General features: G+C 44.4%; 1 protein-coding gene across 5 annotated transcripts in view; it reads left to right on the forward strand.

Annotated features, from left to right (window-relative positions):
* ST3GAL3 (ST3 beta-galactoside alpha-2,3-sialyltransferase 3) overlaps positions 1–21,870 on the forward strand; it is a 191,545-nt gene that overhangs the window by 77,573 nt on the left and 92,102 nt on the right. For all 5 annotated transcript variants that reach the window (XM_045477020.1, XM_045477018.1, XM_045477021.1 and 2 more), the window contains one exon: positions 12,257–12,299. In XM_045477020.1, the coding sequence (XP_045332976.1) occupies positions 12,257–12,299 (43 nt within the window). The remainder of the gene's footprint in view (positions 1–12,256; positions 12,300–21,870) is intronic.

Consider the following 21,870-nt stretch of genomic DNA (forward strand, 5'->3'; position numbering starts at 1 on the left):
GAACATCTGCTTTGTGCAGAGCATAGGGACAGCTGGTGGGAATTTCTGGCGGTCCCTTAGAATGAAAAAAGGAAGTGGGTCACTGGAGACCAAAAATGCCAGCAGCACAGTTGGCTCGCGACATGCACCTGTGTTCCCAGAAATTCCATTCTGGGGCTCAGTGGCCTGCTGATGAGGCTAAAGTAGGATACTTGGCTTGGGGAACTTTCAGGGAGGTCTCCCTTCATTCTAGAAGAGGATCTCGCTGTGTCATCTGTGTCATGCAGTGCTCCCAGCTGTTTACACGTGAGAGAGAACAGAGGCTGAGAGTGATACTAATTTGTACACCATGCTGAGATAAACAGGAAGACACTGTGTGTAAATCGGGCATTGTGAAAGCATTCATAACTTTCTTTTTTTAAGTGTTTATTTATTTACTTTGAGAGAGAGAGAGCAGGGGCAGAGAGTGAGGGAGAGAGAGAGAATCCCAAGCAGGCCCTAAGATGTTAGCGCAGAGCCTGAGGTGGGGCTTGATCTCACAAACCGTGAGATCATGACCTGACCTCAGATCAAGAGTCAGATGCTTAACTGACTGAGCTGCTCAGGCACCCCAAGCATTCATAAGTTTCTTTTCGGAATTATGAACAAAGTGAAATACAAAGTATTGTGGAATATATTAAATGTTGAATTGCTATAAAATAAATATTTTCCAAAATGTTTTAAAGTTTGTTTATTTTGAGAGAGAGAGACAGGCAGGGAGGGGCAGAGAGAGAGGGAGAGAGAGAACCCCAAGCAGACTCTGCACTGTCAGCACAGATCCCAGTGCGGGGCCAGAACTTACAAACCATGAGATCGTGACCTGAGCTGAAACCTAGAGTCAGACGCCTAACCGACTGAGCCACGCAGGTGCCCTAATATTTTTGGATTTTTATGTGAAAAGATTGAGCTTGTTTCAGTGTTCATAAATTTTCATATCAGGGTTTAAGCCTCAGAGGTGGCCAGTTTTCATAAATGTTCCATATATGCTTAAAAAGAATGTGCATTCTCCACTCAGTGGATGTAAGGTAGTCTATATCAGTTCAAATTTATTAACTGTTCTGCTCAAATCCTTTGAATTCTCACTGATTCAGAGAGCCTGGTTTTTCAGTGGTTGTGTTTCCCATTATGATGACAGGAGACTTGTATATTTCTCCTTGTAATTTTTGTGAATTTGGCCTTTTAGAGAGAGAGGTTTCGTCACTAGGTACATACACATTTGAGTACATAGCCCCCTTTTGTTTATGTCCAGTTTCTGAACCTTCTAGGAGTTTATGTGAGCTCAGAACACTGACCTACTCCTTTGGAATGGAAGTGGAAGAGTTAATGGTTAATTTCGGAGACCTGAGTCATTTGCAAAAGCACCGTGTGCATTCACAGGTCTGACTTGGTACAGGTGCAGGAGGAGAAGAGCAGATATTTGCATTATCCATGCCACTTTCCACCTGGAGCCAGGCAAAGGACACACAGGTGCTCCACGGCCAGGGGGTTTTGTACTGCTGAGCTTTGCAGCCTGGCTAAGGCAGGAAGCCCAAACCACCAGACTAAACATCTCTCCTTCACTGCATAGCTGTGGGCTTGCTGCTTTGACACCTGAGGAGAGAATACCTTCAGGTGCTGGGGGTGCTGTATATGCACATCAACCTACATTATGCCTGGCTGACTGGTGAGTCCCAGAGTCTTCTGTACTTACTACAGACTTGGGATCAGTGGACTGTCAGTGAGGCCCAGGCTTTACTGCCAACTTCCCCAGATGTGAGTTGACGCTGAAGAAATGCTCAAACTAGCATTTCCGTATTGTAAAACTGAATTCACATGCAACTTCGAAAACACATTCATAAACAGTGAGATGCTCTGCGATCTGCAGATTTGCCTCGTGCAAACCCGACGGTAGGAAGCTCTGCTCCTATGTCCCAGAGCATTATGCCTCGGCCTTCCTGATTGCTTTCTCTAGTTTATATTTCCTGAACACTAGACTGAAGCTTCCCTGCCAGTCCCGGAATTCTGTGAGGAGCTGGGCACAGATCCAACCACCAGTACCAGCTTACGAATATGAGAGTGGGGTGCTTGTTGGTAAGATCCCCGGATGTGCTGGAAACGGGCAGTCAGAAGCCTCAGAAAGTCTTTGTGGAGGAAGTTAAGTTTTAGGCTATTATAAATGCCGGGAGGGAATTAACCTTGGCAAGTGTGGAGTCCTCAAAAGAGAACCCCAAAGTAAAAGCCAGAAACCGATACAGGGGAGGAGTTTCCCCAGAAGAGCAGGGCAGCCTCTGCATAAGCAGAGGTGACTGTGATGCAGTTATCTGTAGGGCTGGGAGCAGAAGTGGCTAGAGCACTGTAAAAGGTGGTGGGCTAGTGACAGATGAAGCCACTGATGCCACCATTGTTACGCTCTTAATGTTGCCCCCTTGCAAGGGGTGGAGGAAGACAAAGAATCCAGGTCTTGGGGTTACTAGTAGGCTCTCTTGGTCATTAGGTCACTCCCTTCATTCTTCCATTTGCTTAGCACATTTACGGAATACCGCCTCTCTGCCACACCCCATACGAGGGGCTAGAGATACAGATACATATAGTTAGGATTGTTTAATTGCAAGCAACAGAAATGGAACCCGGCTAGTTTAAAAGAAAAAGGAATTTACTGGAAGGACACAGGTACACATAGAATAAAATTAAGCATCAAACAGCCGGCCCTCAGAAAAGACACAAAGGGCAGTGCCAGGAATCTAGATTGCAACCAGCGGTCCATTTTTTCAGCATCCTGTTTCTCTCCCCAGTGCCACGCTGCTTAAGAGAGAAGGGTCCGGCTAACCTAGCTGTTGTCGAGTGCCCCCACTCTGGACAGGCAAATCCCACTGACAGTCTCATCACTTGCCTGCTGTAGAAGAAAGGCAGTTCCTTAAAAGAAATTCAAGCGACTTGTGTCCAAAGGGAGGCAGAAGTGCCGTGAGGGCAAGTAATCGTTGATTCTCTAACGCTGCGTTCGAGGAGCATGTAAGAGTGCGCACATCCGAGGCAGGAGGGTTAACAAATGCTCTTCTGAAAGAGAGTACGTTTGAACTACAGTCTAAAGGATAAGCAGGAATTAACACGAGTAAAGAGATGAGAGCACATTTCAGGCAGAAAAAAGCTGCTTCTACAAAAGAGTCCTATGCCGAGGGAGCTCACGGCTTATGCAGAGAACTGAAGAAGGCTGGGATGGCCTGAGCAGCAGGCATAGGGGGCAAGATAGTGGAAGATGGAGATGGAAAGGTAGCTAAAAGCCACGCCATGAAAGGTCTCGTGGCTCTACAAAAATACCTGTTAGATTTTGCTTCGGTGACAACCAAAATCTTGAAGGATGAGTGGGTGTTTGCCAAGTCAGCAGGCTGAGGGAGGGCATTACAAAGAGAGGTAACGTGGTCCGAGTAGCTCTCAGGCATAGAGGCTGCACACAGAGGAGTGACGGAAGGTGAGGCTAGGGAGACAGGTACAGAGTGAGAGGTGGCTGTGTGGTCTAAGCAACAGTGCAGATGCAGCAAAAGCAGTGGCCGTGGTTTAGGGAACAGGATCTGTATTTAGAAATGAGAGAGAGTATACCAAACATGTCTGTCTTGAAGTACTGAATGGCAGTGGCACTAGCAAACAAAACAAAACAAAACAAAACAAAACACGTGGCTGGGGAACAGGGTGCACATAAATCTCATTTGCGGCATTCTGAGTTTGCGGTGACTGGATCATTTAGGAGCAATGCGTAGGAAAGAACCAATGTGGAAAGGGGTTGGGAATAATGTTAAAATTTTTTTTTAATGTTTATTTATTTTTGAGAGAGAGAGACAGAGCATGAGCAGGGGATGTTCAGAGAGAGAGAGGGAGACGCAGAATCCAAAGCGGGCTCCAGGCTCTGAGCTGTTGGCATAGAGCCTGACACAGGGCTTGAACCCACGGACCGAGAGATCATGACCTGAGCTGAAGTCGGACGCTTAACCAGCTGAGCCACCCAGGCGCCCCAGGAATAATGTTTTAAGTGAAAGGAAAAGCAGGTACAAAAGGCTGGAGATCGTAAAGATACTTAGGAGGCAAATAAAATAGTTCAGTTTGGTCAGAGCATAGACTTTGGCAGGGGCAGGGTGGCGGTAATATAGGGACTCCAAAAGTAAAGTTGGAATGGTCACTGTAGGTCAGATCCTGAAGGACCTTATGAATCAAGAGACTGGGATTCGTTCTTAGAACAGTAGAGGCTGTTCAAAGGTTTTAAGCAGGGTTATGACATAACCATGTTTGTCCTATAGAAAGATAGCTCTGATCACATCAGGAAGAATCTATTAGAGGGGGACAAGACAGGAGGCAGGAAGCCTAGCAGTAATCCAGATGAGAGGTAAAGCTGGCTTCTTAGAGAACAAAAATGAACAAAAGTAAGTGGGTTGGAGATCCATTTAGAAGATGAAATTAAAAGGACATGGTAGGGGCGCCTGGGTGGCTCAGTCGGTTAAGCGTCTGACTTCGGCTCAGGTCATGATCTCACGATCTGTGAGTTCGAGCCCCGCATCGGGCTCTGTGCTGACAGCTCAGAGCCTGGAGCCTGTTTCGGATTCTGTGTCTCCCTCTCTCTCTGCCCCTCCCCTGTTCATGCTCTGTCTCTCTCTGTCTCAAAAATATATAAACGTTAAAAAAATTAAAAAAAAAAAAAAAAGGACATGGTAATTCAAGCACTCCGATGTTTATAGCAGTGTTATCTACCATCGCCAAATTATGGAAATAGCCCAACTGTCTATCAATTGATGGATGGAAAATGAAGATATGGTGTATATATATATACACAATGGAATGTTAGCCTTAAAAAAGAATGGAATCTTGCCATTTGCAAGGACATGGATGGCGCCAGAGAGTGTTATGGCAAGCGAAATAAGAGATAGACAAATACCATATGATTTCGCTTACATGTGGAATTTAAGAAATAAAACAAATGAGCAGAGGGGAAAAAAAAGAGAGAGAGGCAAACCAAGAAACAGACTCTTAACTATACAGACCAAACTGATGGTTACCAGAGAAGATGTGAGTGGGAGGATGGATTAAATAGGTGTTAGGGATTAAGGAGGGCACTTGTTGTACTGAGCACTGGGTGGTGTATGGGAGTATTAAATCACTATGTTGTACACATGAGGCTAATATTACACTGTATGTTAACTAACTGAAATTTAAATAGAAACTTTTAAAAAACGGACATGGTAATTAAATAAGAAGGAAACAGAAATCAAGTAATTCTCTCAGGTTTCAAGCTTGGGCAGCTGGGTGAATAGTGGTACAATTCATTAAGGTAGGGAATACAGGAGGAGAACCAGGCTCTACAGGTATGTGAGTTCTGTGAATGTGAACTCTGTGTGGGGCAGCCTGAGTTTCAGGTGTCTGTAGGAGGTGGAAATGTGCAGCAGACAGCTGAATATATACGTCTGGGACTCAGGAGAGGGGTTGGGCAGGAATGAGAAGTTGGGTTTGGGTGCAATGGAAGGATCGTTGGGCCGGCTAACCTGAATAGTTGAGTGGGGTGAAGTCTACCCTGGATAAGGAAAAAGCAAAGAAAGAGGGAAAAAAAACAACAACAACGACAAAAACCAGACAAAATATATGAAAAAAATTTTTCTGACATTGAACAATAGGTAGCACACGGCACTGGTCTCTGAAAGAAGAGGAACAAATGAGGTTAACCCTATAATTGTCCAAGCTAACAGCCTGGATGGAGTTTCCAGACCCCCGCACAGGGAAGAAGAACCCATACAGGATCCTAGCGTCTTCCTAAGAGGAAACAGATTTGAGAATTTGAGAGAAAGGCTGCCAGAATTCATAAGAACCAAAGAGGGAAGAGCTGCACACAGAGACAGCTCTAGAGATCTGTAGAGGGTCCCCTTAGATTCACGACAGTTCACACAGGGCTGGGAATAGTGGTGAAGCATCATAATACATGGGCATCCATGGCACATTCAGAAGGGCATTGCCTTAGTCGTGGGGCAGAGTTAGCAGTGGTGCAAAATTAGCCCTAGACGAAAGTCCACTTTGCCTCTCATCTTAATCCTACAAAGCTTGAAAGCAAGCCTTGAAAGGATCCAACTGTTTCCAAGTAATTTAACTGCACCTCAAAAATAAATAAAGAATGCACAAATATTCTGTGCTCAGCAAAGTAAAATTCACATGGCTGGCATCCGGTCAAGAGTGACCAGGCTCACCTGAAGCTACTACAATACTGTATGTTAACTACTCCGGAATTAAAATTAAAAAGTGTGTGTGTGTGTGTGTGTGTGTGCAAAGAATGACTAGCTAATTCAGAAAAGCATGAAAATACAACCCATAATGAGAAAAAAACAATAGAAATAGGCCTAGTGATAACACAAAAGATAGAATTAGTAGGCAAAGACATTAAAACATAGTCCATGTCTTCAAGAAGGTAGAAGAAAGCATGAGAATATTAAGGAAAGACATATAAGATACGAAAAAGAAATTTAGAGGTGAAAAAATAGTGTTTGAGATGAAAACTATACTGAATGGGTAAAGAGGCAATTCGACACTGCAGAAGAGAAGAGTAGTCAACTGGAAGATATTTTAATAGGAAGTATCTAAAATAATAAGAGAGCAAAATTACTGGGAAAAAAAAGTAACAGAACATCAGTGAGTGGTGGGTCATCAAGCAGCCTAATACTTGTGTCACTGGAACTCCCCCAGAGAGGGGAGGGCAGAAAATTTTTTGAAGAAATAATGGCCAGAAATTTTTCAAATTTGATGAAAACCATAGACCCATAATAGATCTAAGAAGCTCAAGGAACCCCAAACCCAAGAAAAGTGATGAAAAAAACCCACCACAGCACATCAGAAGAACTTCCCCCTCACGGCCACAGGGACTTGGCATCTGACAGAAAAAGCAGCTTCCCCTTGAAAGCCACAGGAAAAGTGAGGTCTCATGTGGCAGAGCGGGGCTTCAAGTCTGCGAGGAGGTCGAGGGATGTAAGCCAGAGCACATTATGAGAAAGATTTTAAGAGGAGATTGGTGGGGCGCCTGGGTGGCTCAGTCGGTTGAGCGGCCGACTTCGGCTCAGGTCACTATCTCGCGGTCCGTGAGTTCGAGCCCCGCGTTAGGCTCTGTCCTGACAGCTCGGAGCCTGGAACCTGTTTTGGATTCTGTGTCTCCCTCTCTCTGACCCTCCCCCGTTCATGCTCTGTCTCTCTCTGTCTCAAAAATAAATAAACGTTAAAAAGAAAAATTAAAAAAAAAAATAAAAGGAGATTGGTCAGGGAAGAAAAACCCCACGGCAGAATGAGGATGGGAAGGAAAAAGTCCGAAGCCCATTTTAACAGTGGTCCATTTAATATCGTCCATGGCTATACCTATTTTCCGCGGAGACTGAGCTAGCTGTATGTTTTCCAAAGACTTCCTACTGTTCCCGAGAGTCTGCATTTGTTCAGGACGGCATGTCCGTTCTTCTGGTAAATTCTCCTAACCACATGTGTAATGTGGGAGTAGTAATTTTTTTTACAATCCTTGCTTCCTGTCACTGTGATTAGAGCGGGTGTGAGGAACAGATGTACACAAGGCCAGTCCTGGCCCTTCCCTCGGAGTTTTGCCATTTTTTGCAGAGAGACCGAGTCTCAGTCCCTTTCAGAGGCAAAGCTGAAGGTGTGTATCTGAAAGTTGCCAGCAGCATGTTTTCTTAGGAAGGAAGCTGGTCAGGGGAGAGCAATGACTCAGGGAGGCGCAGTGGTGGTCCAGTCACTTTCTGTGGTCCCTGAAACCTTCTGTACCTTGACCCTTTCCACACTGGTTGCGTGAACCATTACGTTGCCCTTTTTGCCTAGATTAGTACAACCAGTGTATTGAACATGCAAGACACATCAGGAGATAATCAAAGCCGGTTTTATTTTGTCTCCCTGTGCCCTCTTAAAATGTTTTCAGTGTGGGAAGTCCAGAGAATTTTTTGATATCGAGGAGGTACTAAAAATCTCATGGTCACATTGAGTCACCAATTCCAAAATTAGAGTATCTGGCCTTATGTAAGAGCCATAGCTTTCAATTCATTCAAAGCTACAGTGACTTCCCCTCCCTGCATTTAGGGCTTAGTACCAGCAGGTGCCTGACCCTGGGAAGGGGATGTGCCCTGCCTGTCATTTTCCCACTCCTCCTCGGATGCTGGTTGTGGTTTCTGACCTCTCTGGAATCGGTGGGGAAGGGAAAGAGACAATGTGAATAGAAAAGACATAAGATAGTGTCAGCGCTGTCTGAGCTGTTGAGTGTTTAAAACTAATGCCTGTGGGTGCTCTGGGAGGCATTTTGGAGACCCCTGCAACTAGGGACCTCTGCTATACAGCTCCCCTGATGGAGGTCATGTACTTGCTCAAACCTTGTCACTCACTCCTGTGGCTCCTAGGACTCCCAGTGTCTGTCCCCACTGCTGTCTGCTGAGGCCCCTGGCAACCCTCTGGACCCGTGTTTTGGAAAGGACCTAAAACAAACCCACTCTCGCTCATTTATGCATCCTTTTTTACAACAAATTCCAGGAGTGCAGACCAGTTCCTGCATCCAGCCTATCTTGTGGCCTTTACACTTGTCAGGTAGAAGTCAAGCACCTAGAAGTCCACTGTGTTCCCCATTTTTTAAGGGTCAAAGTTAAGCTTCCCTCACCAGGCATGAGGGAGAGACAAGTACTCATTCTGCCCCTTAAGTGAGGAGTCCATAGCACTGCTCAGTCCAGGCAAGTTGTTCAAATTCTCTTTCCTTAACTTCTCATTGCCGGTTACTTTTATATTTGATGTAGGGAGGGCCTTTCAGATCATTTTGATTTGATATTTCCTTTGAAATTTTTCAGTTTTCAGATATTTCGTTTGAAAATTTACATCTCAGTCTAGAACCTCACGTTAGTGTCTGAAATTTATCATCCCAGAGGCTTGACTGAAATATTCTTTTTAGCATCCTGTTAGACTAATTTGATTTGGATTTATGACCATTGTGACCAAATAATCCTGGTAGTAACAGTCGACAAATATTTATTGAGCATCTACTGTGTGCAGCCACAAAAGAGAAATGCTTCCAGTCCTCACAGGCTGCCAGTCTAGGACAGAGTTTACAGATTGTTAGCCCACTGGCTGAATCCTGCCCGTGGACATATTTTGGTTAATCATGATAATCTTTAAATTTTTCTTTTTTTTTAAGTTATTTTTTTTATTTTTTATTTTTACAGAGAGAAAGAACACAAGATGGGGAGGGGTAGAGGGGGAGGGAGAGAGAATCTCAAGCAGGCTTCATGCCCAGTGCAGAGCCCGATGCAGGGCTCGATCTCATGACCGTGAGATCATGACCTGAGGCAAAATCAAGAGTCTGACGCTTAACCAACAGCCACCCAGGTGCTCCCCAAAGTTTTGTGGAATCTACTGCCAATAGTTACACATTGAAAATTTTTACCTTAAAAGATCCAGATTCTGGGGTGCCTGGGTGGCTCAGTTGGTTAAGCATCTGACTCGAGCTCAGCTCAGGTCTTGATCTCAGGGTCTTGAGAGTTCAAGCTCCACATTGGGCTCCACACTGGGCATGGAACCTACTTAAAAAAAAAAGAAAGAAAGAAAAGATCCAGATTCTTGGCTTTATAAAGTTTATTTATTTTGAGAGACATAGAGACAGCATGAGTTGGGAAGGGGCAGAGAGAGAGTGAGACAGAGAATCTCAAGCACTGAGAGTGCAGAGCCTGATATGGGGCTTGAACCCACACAACTGAGATCGTGACCTGAGCCGAAACCAAGAGTTGCACGCTTAACTGACTGAGCCACCCAAGTGCCCCAGATCCTTGGCTTAAAAAAAAAAAATCAGAAGATGTGGCAGTGCTGGGCCTGCATTACTGCCTGACATCGTCCGCTAGCGCTGGTGGAAACTCCCCGTTGGACAGGGCATGGAGTCTCCAGATGGGCTCCATTCCCTCGTGGCTCTGTGACCCAAAGTCAATGCCAGTTGCCATTTATCATTATTGGGCTCACACAGTTACCTTTCCTTAAATTAACAGAATGAAGTGAAATATTTCTGGGACTCCTGTCTCTTAGCAAAAGAGAGAAAACAACAGTCCCAGAGAGCTATGAGGGGGATTTCTTTAGATATGCAGTGTTCTCATATGTTTAATATGCAATTAGTGTATGTGTCTGTAAAACAAAACTTAAGATGCCATTGGAAAATAACCCGCAGAGATAATCATGGCTACTATACAAAAATACATGGTGAAAAAATACATTTCAACGGGATTTGTTTTTAATGCAACTGAAATCAGTAGTATGAGTTACTCTGGAAAGGTATCACATTCCCTCCTTCCTTCATTTGTGATAGGTTCTTGCCTGGCCCCCAACATCTGAGTTTGCAACAAGGGGAGGGCATTCTCTGGAGTCTCTGGAAGGAAACAGCCAAAATGTGGATTCATTGTATATCCAGTGAAGTCTTAGCTTGGGTCTGAGGAGCAGTAGCAGAATAGTTGCCCCAAGGTTATGACCACATGGGGGGAAAGCAACAGGTGTTGGCAAGTTAATGAGATTTTCTTTTTTACGGAATGATAACTAGGATTATTGAAAGAGTATTAACCTTTGAAACTAACTCTTTTTGCAAATTTTGTTTTCACTTTATTTTAAAAATTGACAGTTTTTTGTTTTTTTTTTTACTTCTATGAGTTCCTGATATATTAAGCAAAGTCTCCCATCCATTTATCTCAGTTAGAGCAAAAGCAGAATTATTTTGAGGAAAGGCTTTGACTTTCTTCCTGGGAGGCAAGCCTTCTGTTGAGCTGTATGTTCTATTCGGTATCTTCAATTTTAAGAAGAATTATTCTCTCACTGCAGTCCTGCTGTTTAAGAAAGAGTACAGATTTGGGCCTTAGTTGGCCTTGCTGAATGGCTCCTGTGAGGTACTTGTCAATATGGGTACCTTCTTTCTCTTGGCCATGATTGCTTATTGAAGACTGAGTTCCTCGAAAACCTTGCTGCATGGCCTTTGCCATTTAGGTGTCTGGCCTTGGTATTCTGTTTTATCCTCAGGTTAAGCCAGGCCAACTGAGAACTGCATTCATAGACTGCTTTATTTTGACATAGTCAACACCATGCACACACAAACACACACACACACACACACACTTTGCAAACATTGACCAAAGCTATAAGAAATAACCTCATGATACTTCCCTCAAGTCTTAGTAGCAGGAATAGCTGTGTTTCTCCTGGTTTATTTGATGAACACTATAAATCATTTCATCAGTGCTTCGCATTTAGCTTTAGCTGTGAGAAATCTTGGGGGTAAATCTATAATCTTCCTCCAGCCAGCACATAGGACCTTAGATCATCCAGTTTTGGTATTCTTATCCTGGCTGTACTATTTTTCTTATGCTTATTTCCCCTGTGGTCCCAGATACCAGATATCTTCCTTGTTTTATTCTTTTTTTATTTAGAGAGAGAAAGAGAGAAAGCAGGGGAGGGAATCTTAAGCAGGCTCCATGCTCAGCATGGAGTCTGATGCGGGGCTCAGTCTCACGGCCCTAAGATCATGACCTGAGCTGAAATCAAGAGGCAGGCACTTAACTGACTGAGCCACCGAGGTGCCTCCCCCAGATATCTTCTTTTTAAAAGATCTTGTACTTCATTACAATTTTGTAAAACTGCTTCAACCTCGTTTTAGGATGAGGCAAGATATAAAGAACCTAAAATATTCATGATTTATCGTTTGTTGTAAACACCTTACAACTTATTTTTAGATTTCACTCTAAATTTCCTACCCTTTATGTATTCAGACCTGTCAGTTCCTTGTGCCTGTCATGAAGACGATGGGGTCATTGCCCTGGATTTGAGGACCCCTTGGCTGCCACATCTTCACTCCATAGTTAACATGGCTGCTCCAGCAAAAATTATGACTAGAGCTTAGAGGAATCAGAAATTGCTTCTAACCCTGTTACTTTGGGGGTCCAGTTTTGCGGTTTAACTAAGTTTTAGTCAAGCACCACGTTTAAACAGGAAGGCAGTTATATACCAGCACAGGAACTGGTTGGCCTAGAGGGTCTGGGAAACACCTGGCATTGAACCTCGTCCTTCATAAAACAGGTGTTCAGCAAGAGTTCAAGACTTAAATTTAGTTACGGCTTATGTATTTGGGTCTGTTCCTTGAGCAGTTGTCTGTCCCCATGATCTGTGTCTGGGGAATGTAACCTGCTAGTGTCAACAGTGGCTTGACTTTAGTGACATTTTCTGCTTTTCTGTTCTTTTTCAGAGTATGATCGGTTGGGTTTCCTCCTGAAGCTGGACTCTAAACTGTGAGTAGAACAAGAAAGCACCTTGACTCTGTGGTAGAGACGTCTGTGAGAACTGGGGTCCGTCTTCGAAGGGTCACCTCCTCAGCCCTGCTTTTGTTGGGGGACTCCCTGGGACCTCTGCTCCCCGCCCCCGCCATCAGCAGAATCTTGGAGCATGTTATAGTCTGCAGGGGCCCAGAGGGGATGGGATCGTGAGTGCAAACATGAAGCCTTAGGTTTGGCTGGCACAGGGAGCTCCTTACAGAAGGAGCCGCTGCCAGGTTTGAGGGACAAGGAGGCCCTGGGAAGGCTTCTGCTACAGAGCGGAGGTTGGTTGAATTGTAGCAGGAGGCAGTGGCCTGTCAGAGATGCTCTGCGGCCTGGTGTGCAAAAGACTGCTGTGATCAGGCTTCCTCTGCCGCGTTAGCTCCTGTCTCTGCCACTGGCAAACCCTCCGTTCCCCTCTGCCTTTGCGTGTGCTTCTTCTCTGTGCCTGCAATTCCCTTTCCTTGCTGGTCTCCTGGGAAAACTCAAAGACTACCTCTTCCCTGCACAAAATTCACGATCTCTCCCCCTCTGCTTCCTGTGAATTTTCTCCTTCTGCCACCGATGATCTCATTGTAGTATAATGAACTATGTCATAATTATCAATTTATTAAGAGCACAGGCTTAGAGCCAGGCCTGCCTTGGTTCAAATCCCAGATTGCCATTTATTCTCTTTCTGATTTGGGGCAAGCTACTTAGCCACTCTGAGCCTCAGTCCATCTGTAAGAGGAGGACACCAATATACCTACCTCTTAGGGTTATTGTGCGGACTGAACTGAAGTGATTACTTCATAAGGGCTTTCAAGTACAGAGAGTCTAATCCTTTCAGAATCCTGCTCTGTTCTGGCCTTCTTGTCCTTTCTAGCACCCAGCCAGTGCTGGTTTATGTTTGTGAGGTGCTCAGTAACCATGGCTGCATGGATGGATGCATGGATGATAGGTGGATGACTGTGCACTTCTCCAGTTAGACTGGGATGCCTTGAGATTGGACTCTATCCATTCTGTGTGTTCATACCCTGCATGGCACCTCTCACATGGTTGATATGCAGTAAATGGTTGAAAAACTGCCTGTGGCTCCATTCTGTTGTCAGTCACTTTTGTAGTCCCGTGTCCCCTGCCAGCACCAGACTGACATGAAAGATGGGCATTGTGTCTCCTTTCCTCTCTTGCATGAAGCCTTGCCCACAGCTGCTTGTGATGGTGATGGCTGTGCCTACATACAAGACATTGAATCTGGAGCTATTTGGCTTTCCCACTGAATTATCTAGCATCTAAACCCTTTCCCTGGCTTCTGGCATTTTGGCTTTCATGCCTCATACTGTGAATTCAGGCATTGTAATTCTTCCAGCTTTTATACATCACGGAGGCAGCCACGAGGGAAGGATGGTCTGCTCTTTATACCAGGCTAGTAGAGAGATGTCAGCTATATGTTAACATCTGGGGGATGGGGCTCAATTATGCTAGAAAGCCACAGCCTTCACTCTTCGAAAATTCTTAATTTAATGCTCTGGGCAAAAAAAAAAAAAAAAAAGAAATCAAGTATCAGCTAAGCAAGTGAAATGCCACCAGAATGGAAGAGATGTAGTAATTTACCAAGTCAAATCACATCGATGAACAAAAGGCATGTTATTTAGGACATGTTAACTACGGTATTTAAACTGTCTCCAGCAGCGTAAGAAGGGGAATTAGGAGGACACTCCTACCTGTTGTCTCAACAGTTGGGTGGTACACAGCAGGCTGATGTGCAGCTTTCTGGTGTGTACCAGGCCAGATCCATGAGCCATTTGAGGCAACTTGGTCTTTAGCCTGGGGAATAACTCACAAGTTAAGGTATAAGCTAGAACTTTCCTGCCTCTGATTGCAAAGACTTTTCCAATCCAGTGCTATCTTTAGAAGAAAGCACAGATGTGTGGAAACGGTTTTTACCTGCTTCCAAGGAGAAGTTTCCAAGTGAACGATTCTGGGTTTTGGAGTTGATCCCTCAGCAGTATCCAGATCTCCTCTTATGAAGTCACCTTCTACTGTGTTGTGTTCTTTTTTTTTTTTTTTTTTTTTTTTTTTAAATTTTTGAGAGAGTGAGCGTAAGCAGGGGAAGGGCAGAGAGAGAGACGGGGACAGAGCTTCCGAAGCAGGCTCTGCACTGACAAGCTGACAGCATGAGAACTCACCGACCAGGAGATCATGACCTGAGCTGAAGTCAGACACCCAACCGACTGAGCCACCCAGGTGCCCCTGCTGTGTTGTGTTCTAATTCTAATGCACAGGAAAGGACCTGAACTTGAATCAGAAGAACTAGATTTGAATTCTGCCCCTGCTGCTTAGAATTATGTGACCTTAGGGGCGCCTGGGTGGCTTGGTCAGTTGGGCGTCTGACTTCAGCTCAGGTCATGATCTCACAGTTCGTGAGTTCAAGCCCCGCGTCAGGCTCTGTGCTGACAGCTCAGAGCCTGGAGCCTGCTTCACATTCTGTGTCTCCCTTTCTCTCTGCCCCTCCCCTGCTCGTGATCTGTCTCTCTCTCAAAAATAAATAAACAATAATTAAAAAAAAGAATTATGCGACCTTAGATAATTTGTTTTAGCTCTCTGAATAGCAGTTTTTTCTTATCAAAGATGTAGATAATAAGATCCACTTCCCAAGGTTTTTAAGGAAGACTAGAAGAAAGGGTTCTACAAAGTATAAATAGATTTATAAATGTGAGCATTTCTTTTTATTTATCGTGATTAGATTAATTTAGATTTTAAAATTTAATTAATTTTAAGAATGTTTATTTATTGGGGCGCCTGGGTGGCGCAGTCGGTTAAGCGTCCGACTTCAGCCAGGTCATGATCTCGCGGTCCGTGAGTTTGAGCCCCGCATCAGGCTCTGGGCTGATGGCTCAGAGCCTGGAGCCTGTTTCCGATTCTGTGTCTCCCTCTCTCTCTGCCCCTCCCCCGTTCATGCTCTGTCTCTCTCTGTCCCAAAAATAAATAAACGTTGAAAAAAAAATGAAAAAAAAAAAAAGAATGTTTATTTATTTTGAGAGGGGAAGAGGAACAGAGAGAGAGGGAGAGAGAAAATCCCAAGTAGGCTCTGCACTGTCTGTGCAGAGCCTGATGTGGGGCTCGAGCTCACGAACTGTGAAATCATGACCTGAGCCAAAACCAAGAGTTGGATGCTTAACCGACTGAGCCACTCAGGCACCCCAAAAATTATTTATTTAATTTTTAAATCAAACAGATGTGTGTGTGTGTGTGTGTGTGTGTGTTTACAGAATTGGTTTTTTAAATTGAAGTATAGTTGACATACAGTGTTATGTTAGTTTCAGGTGTACAACATAGGGATTTGAAGAGTCCATATGTTACACCTTGCTAACCACAAGTGTAGCTACCGTCTGTCACTATACTTCTGTAGTATAAGAACTCATATGTTTTGGAAAATTTTCAGCCATCATCTCTTTAAATATTGCCTCTGCCCACCCTCTCTCCACTCCTCTTCTGAAACTCTGATTAAATTGTTAGACCTTCTCATTCTAGCCTCCAGGTCTACTGACATCTCTTCCATATTTTCCATCTTTTGACCCTTTCCACATCAAACTGGAACCCCAGAGGACTTAGCATAGGTGGAGCTAGAAGTTCAACTCAGGTTTCCAGAACTCTTAGTGGATCAGAGCAATAAATTCATTTAAAAAAAGCCACACTTGCTATTTGCAGCCAGGGTTCTCGTCGCTCAGGTGATCTGTGGAACCTCAAGCCGTGAACTTTAATTATATGAGAGTTTAATGTATCCCAGACTGGCAGTGCCGCCAAAGTCCTGGCAGAGGCAAACGCAAACCCGCTCTGGAGGAAGACGTGAAATCCCTGCAAATAACCTTTAAAAGAAACAAACAGCTCAGAGTAAAAATAACTGAAGTGCGCAAGGGATCAAGGCTCCATTAGTGAGAACCATGAAACACAACAGACAACAGAGGGGGACCCACAAAGACTTGTGAAATTGGACTTAACAGACACAGTTGGTAAGGCAATTAGATATACTATATTTAAGGAAATAAAGACAAGATTGAGCTGTATACATGGACTAGGGGATTAGAAAAAGCAAAATATTAGGTTGGAAAAACAAAACTTCTAGAATTAAAAAACACATTTACTAAAATTAAAAACTCAATAGGATTTAGCGGCAGATTAGAGACAACTGAAGACAGCATTAGCAAACTGGAAGATAAGTCAGAAGAAATGAACTATTATGGGTTGGGCAACGTTTTCTGTAAGGGCCAGATGATCGATATGTTAGGTTTTTTTGGCTTTATTATTTCTGTTGCAACTACTCAACTCTGCCGCTGTAACATGAAAACAGCCATGGACGTCACGTAGACAAATGAATAGGTCTGTATTCCAATGAAATTTTATTTATGGATACTGAAATTTTATTATAATTTTTATGTGTCATGAAATATTCTTCTGATTTTTATTCTCAACTATTAAAAATAACTCAACTCACAGGCCATATGAAAAACAAGATAGTGAGTCAGATTTGGCCCACGAATCATAGTTGCTTGAATTGAGAGTTCTGCACAGATATAGCTGCATGAAAATTGTGTCCCCACCTCAGGTGTTTTTCCATTCTTAAATTCCTAATATAGAGAAATATTCTTTAAATGTCTCTATATCCAGTGATTCTCTACAAATCTGAAAATAGATGCTTTGGATTTTTGTTTGTCTTCACTGTATTTCTTGATACCTTTGTGGAAAAAAATAGTTTTCCATTTCCTTTGAGAATTCCCTACTGTTCATATGTATATGACAAGATCATGTGTCAGCACTATGAAAATTACTCAAAATACTTCAATGCAGTGATCTGTCTGAAACTTTGTCTTTTAACTGCAAGCTATGTTGTTGAGGAGGGCAGTGTTTATTGGCAGTTAGAAACATAGGCTATGGTGTCAGACATGGATTTTTAAAGCCCAGTTCCACGTCTTACTTGATATAATCTTGAGAGAGTTATAAAATGGGGATAATAATAATCACCCAAGGATGAGATTCAGCCTATCCTGTACCCTTATCTGTGTCTGCTAAACTAGGAAAAATATAGCCCCAAAATGAGACTTGAACTTCAGCTTTCCTCCTGCTCCATGCCCCAGATTTCATTTTTTCACTCATTCATTTAGCAACTATTTCTTTTTTTTTTTTTTTAATTTTTTTTTTTAATGTTTATTTATTTTGGGGACAGAGAGAGACAGAGCATGAATGGGGGAGGGGCAGAGAGAGAGGGAGACACAGAATCGGAAGCAGGCTCCAGGCTCTGAGCCATCAGCCCAGAGCCTGACATGGGGCTCGAACTCACGGACCGCGAGATCGTGACCCAAGCTGAAGTCGGACGCTTAACCGACTGAGCCACCCAGGCACCCCAGCAACTATTTCTTAAGTACCAACTCTGTGCTTTGTAATTGGGATAAAATTGAAAATACTTTTATTTATTAAAAAAATTTTTTTTAATGTTTATTCTTTTTTGAAGGGGGGGCAGAGGGAGAGGGAGACACAGAATTCGAAGCAGGCTTCAGGCTCTGAGCTGTCAGCACAGAGCCCGACGAGGGGCTCACTTTCATGACCAGCAAGATCATGACCTGAGCCAAAGTCGGACTCTTAACTGACTGAGCCATCTAGGCGCCCCTGAAAATTCTTTTTTTTTTTTAAGTTTATTTATTTATTTTGAGGGAGAGAGAGAATCCCAAGCAGGCTCTGCACTGTCAGCATGGAGCCCCATGTGGAGCTTGAACTCACAAACTCTGAGATCCTAACCTGAGCTGAAACCAAGAGCCAATGCTCAAATGACTGAGCCACCCAGGCACCCTAAAACTGAAAACTCTAAGCCAAATGAACACCCTTATAAGTTTGATGGGAAAGACTATCCTGTGAGCTAAAGACTTAGTGAATGGGAAGGGAGTAAATGAGAACAGTGAGGGAGGGTAAGGGATAGTATTTCTGGATAGCACAAACAAGGAACAGGTTCTTGTTTCTGATTTTATCTAATAAGAATGACATACTGGTAGCTGGAAAGATGGAGCACAAAGAGGAGACAAGGGATCCTCAGGTGCATGGAGAACACAGGAAAGAGCAGCCTCCCTCACACAGGGCTGTAGAGGAAATGGCGTTTTCAGGGGAGACCCAGGTTTCTGTGAAAGCAGCAGATGGAAGGGACGTTCACTGGAGAAGCTGAGGATATAAAGGAACAAGGCTTCAGCGAACACAGTGGAAAGTTAGAATATGGGGCAGCGGGGGAGATGTGGGCCACGAAGAAGCAGAGAGCAGTGACTTGAGCATGAGGAAACTGAGAAGGCATAATTGGGGGAATGAACAAGAATAACCAGGATGTGAGGCTGGTGAGCTGGGTTTTGCTGGCCTCAAGATTGCCCAGGAACTAATCTCATATTCCCCTGGGGGTGGACGCTCAGGCTGTTGAGTGTATTCAACTACAGTTTGATTGGATGATACCTCCGGGGTGGGGGTGGGGTGTCCAGTCTGGTCCCTGGGGAGGCTCTGGGTTCTCTGCAAGTCTGTTGTTTAAAGTTGAGGGTCCTGGGGCGCCTGGGTGGCGCAGTCGGTTAAGCGTCCGACTTCAGCCAGGTCACGATCTCGCGGTCCATGAGTTCGAGCCCTGCGTCAGGCTCTGGGCTGATGGCTCGGAGCCTGGAGCCTGTTTCCGATTCTGTGTCTCCCTCTCTCTCTGCCCCTCCCCCGTTCATGCTCTGTCTCTCTCTGTCCCAAAAATAAATAAACATTGAAAAAAAAATTAAAAAAAAATAATAATAAAGTTGAGGGTCCTGGGGAAAGGCTCAGGGCTACAGGCTGCTGCCCCAACATTGAGGTAAGCACCTCCTCATTTATTTAACAAACTTTTCCAGCAAGTGTGATGTGGCAAGCAGCGTTCTCTGTTCTGAGGATAGCCCAGTGAACAGGATGGTCATTAGGGGCACCTGGGTGGCTCAGTTAGTTAAGCTGTGACTTTGACTCAGATCACGATCTTGCAGTTCGTGAGTTCGAGCCCCATGTCAGACTCTGTGCTGACACCTCAGAGCTTGGAGCCTGCTTCGGATTCTGTGTCTCCCTCTCTCTGCCCCTCCCCCAATCACGTTCTGTCTCTCTTTCTCAAAAACATTTTTTAAAAAGGTCATTAAACAAAAAGTGTAATAAATAAGTAAAATTTTCAATATCTTGGAAGGTAGTATGTGGCACGGAAGACAGTCGCGCAGGACAAGGAAATGCTCATGAAGAGATTACAGATTTAAATGGAGTGGTCAGGGCAGGCCTCGTTGAAAGGTGACATCCGAGCAGATGAGGGGAAGAGAGGGGGTTAGGCCTGCCAGTATCCGCAGGCAGAACATTCAGCACAGAACCTGAAGGAAATCTCAGTTATGAGGAATGTGACACCAGGAGCCAGGAATGGAGAGAAGAGCCACCCGGAGCCTTGACGGAGCCAGACCGTGGTGTCCAGGTGTGTGTTTCCTGAGCTGATGTCAGCCTTCAGGGAGCTGGTTTAGTCAAAAGGAGGCTTCATCCACGTCAGCTGCATGTGGGTAGGTGCTCTGTGCTCTGGGAGAGCTCCTGTCTGCTGCCGTGATGTGGTGTTTTATCATCACCATGTGGGCAAGAGCATGGGGACTTTGGCGCTCTGTCTACTTTCATAATGAATTCTCTGTGAAGACACAAAGATCCGAAAGCCAAAACCAACAATTTTTAACCCCCAAAGGCTTGTGGAAACCAAGCCAACTGTGAAAGGCCTATAAACCCAGAGCAGTCTGTAATATACCCCAAGGCCAGTTAACTCTTTCCAGAATGGCCTGCCAAGTCCCTGTGGCTGCATGGGGAAAGTGTTTATTGAACACTTACTATGTGCCTCATGCTTTTCTTAGAAGATCTCACCAGTCAAGTCCCGTGACTTTAGATGCTGTATCATCTGAAGCTGGTATCTCCCAAATGGATAGTGCAAGCCTAGTCCTCTTTCCCCATACTTCTGACTCACTTATCCAGTTGTCTTCTTTACTTGGATGTGTGGGCATCTCACACTTAACATGTCCAGAACCAAACCCCTGATTCACAACCCCTGCCTCCCCCCAGAATCTTCCTGACCCCGGTAAATGGTGACTTCATCCTTCCAGTTGCTCAGGTCAAAAACCTAGCATCATGTCTCTGACATTAATCATCAGCGGAGCCTATTGGCTTTACCTTAAATACCTCCAGAGCCAACTGTTCCTCACTATCTCTGCCACCATCACTCTGTCCAGACGACCATCGTTTCCTCCATTATTTCACTCCTGGCTGCTTTCATACTTGCTTCCCGGTGGTCCAGTTCCATACTGAAGCCAAAGTGATCCTGTTCAAATGTAAGATAGACCTGGTTGCTCCTGTGATCAGAACTCTCCAGGGACTTCTCTTAGCTAAGAGCCAGTTTGATTTTACCGTGCTCAACCAAGGCCCCTACGTGGTCTAGACTCCTGTTTTCTTAATGACTTTCCTTGTTTATTATACTATACTGGGCCCTTTGCTGTGCCTCAAATCCTCCAGGCCCATTCCCGCCTAAGACTCTTGGCATTTGCTCATTTCTTTGTTTGGGGTGCTCTTCCCCAGACATCTGCCCCACTTTTTCAGAGGTTGGCTCAAATATCCCCTTTCTCCGTGAAGCCTTCCCTGTCCGTCCCATTTAAAGTTGTAGCCACAACCTCCATTGGCATTCATTCCCTGTTCCCTCTACTGTGTCATTTTTCTCTGGGGTGTTTTTTACTGTTGGATATTTATGTTTCACTTACTTGTTGATGGTCTCCTTCCAGTAGAGGGAGGGCAGGTGGAAGGTGCTTGTCTGTTTTTTTTCACAATTATTTCTTAGCACATAAAACAGTGCCTAGCACTTAGTGATTGCTCAATAAACATTTGTTGGATAGATGGATGGATGGATGGATTAGTTGGTGGACAATTCTATGAAATAGGTGGCATTTAATTTATTTTAGTTTTTAAAGTTTATTTATTTACTTAAAGAGAGAACATGAGCAGGGGAGGGGCAGAAAGAGAGGGAGAGAGAGAAAATCCCAAGCAGGCTCTACACGGTTAGCATGGAGCCCAATGTGGGGTTTGAACCCACGAATTGCAAGATCATGACCTGGGCTGAAACCAAGAGTCAGACTGAGCCACCCAGGTGCCCCTTATTTTATTGTTTTTTAATGTTTTTTAAATTTGTTTTTGAGAGAGAGAGAGAACATGCATGCGAGTGGGGGCGGGGCAGAGAGAGAGGGAGAGAGAGAGAATCCCAAGCAGACTCTGTGCTGTCAGCGCAGACCCTGACACTTGATGCCACAAACCACGAGATCATGACCTAAGCCGAAATCAAAGAGTTGGGCGCTTAACCAACTGAGCCACTCAGGCGCCCCGAAGTAGGTGGTATTTAAATGCATTTTAACAAATGAGAAAGTAAGTATAGAAATAATTTACCTGTGTTCAGAGAACTGTGTGTGATCAAGCTAGCATTCTACTCCTTCTCCACCTGGATCCAAATTTTCTACCCATCCCACTATTCCACAGTGCT

The sequence above is a fragment of the Leopardus geoffroyi genome, chromosome C1, assembly GCF_018350155.1.
Source record: "Leopardus geoffroyi isolate Oge1 chromosome C1, O.geoffroyi_Oge1_pat1.0, whole genome shotgun sequence".
Taxonomy (NCBI): Eukaryota; Metazoa; Chordata; class Mammalia; order Carnivora; family Felidae; genus Leopardus; species Leopardus geoffroyi.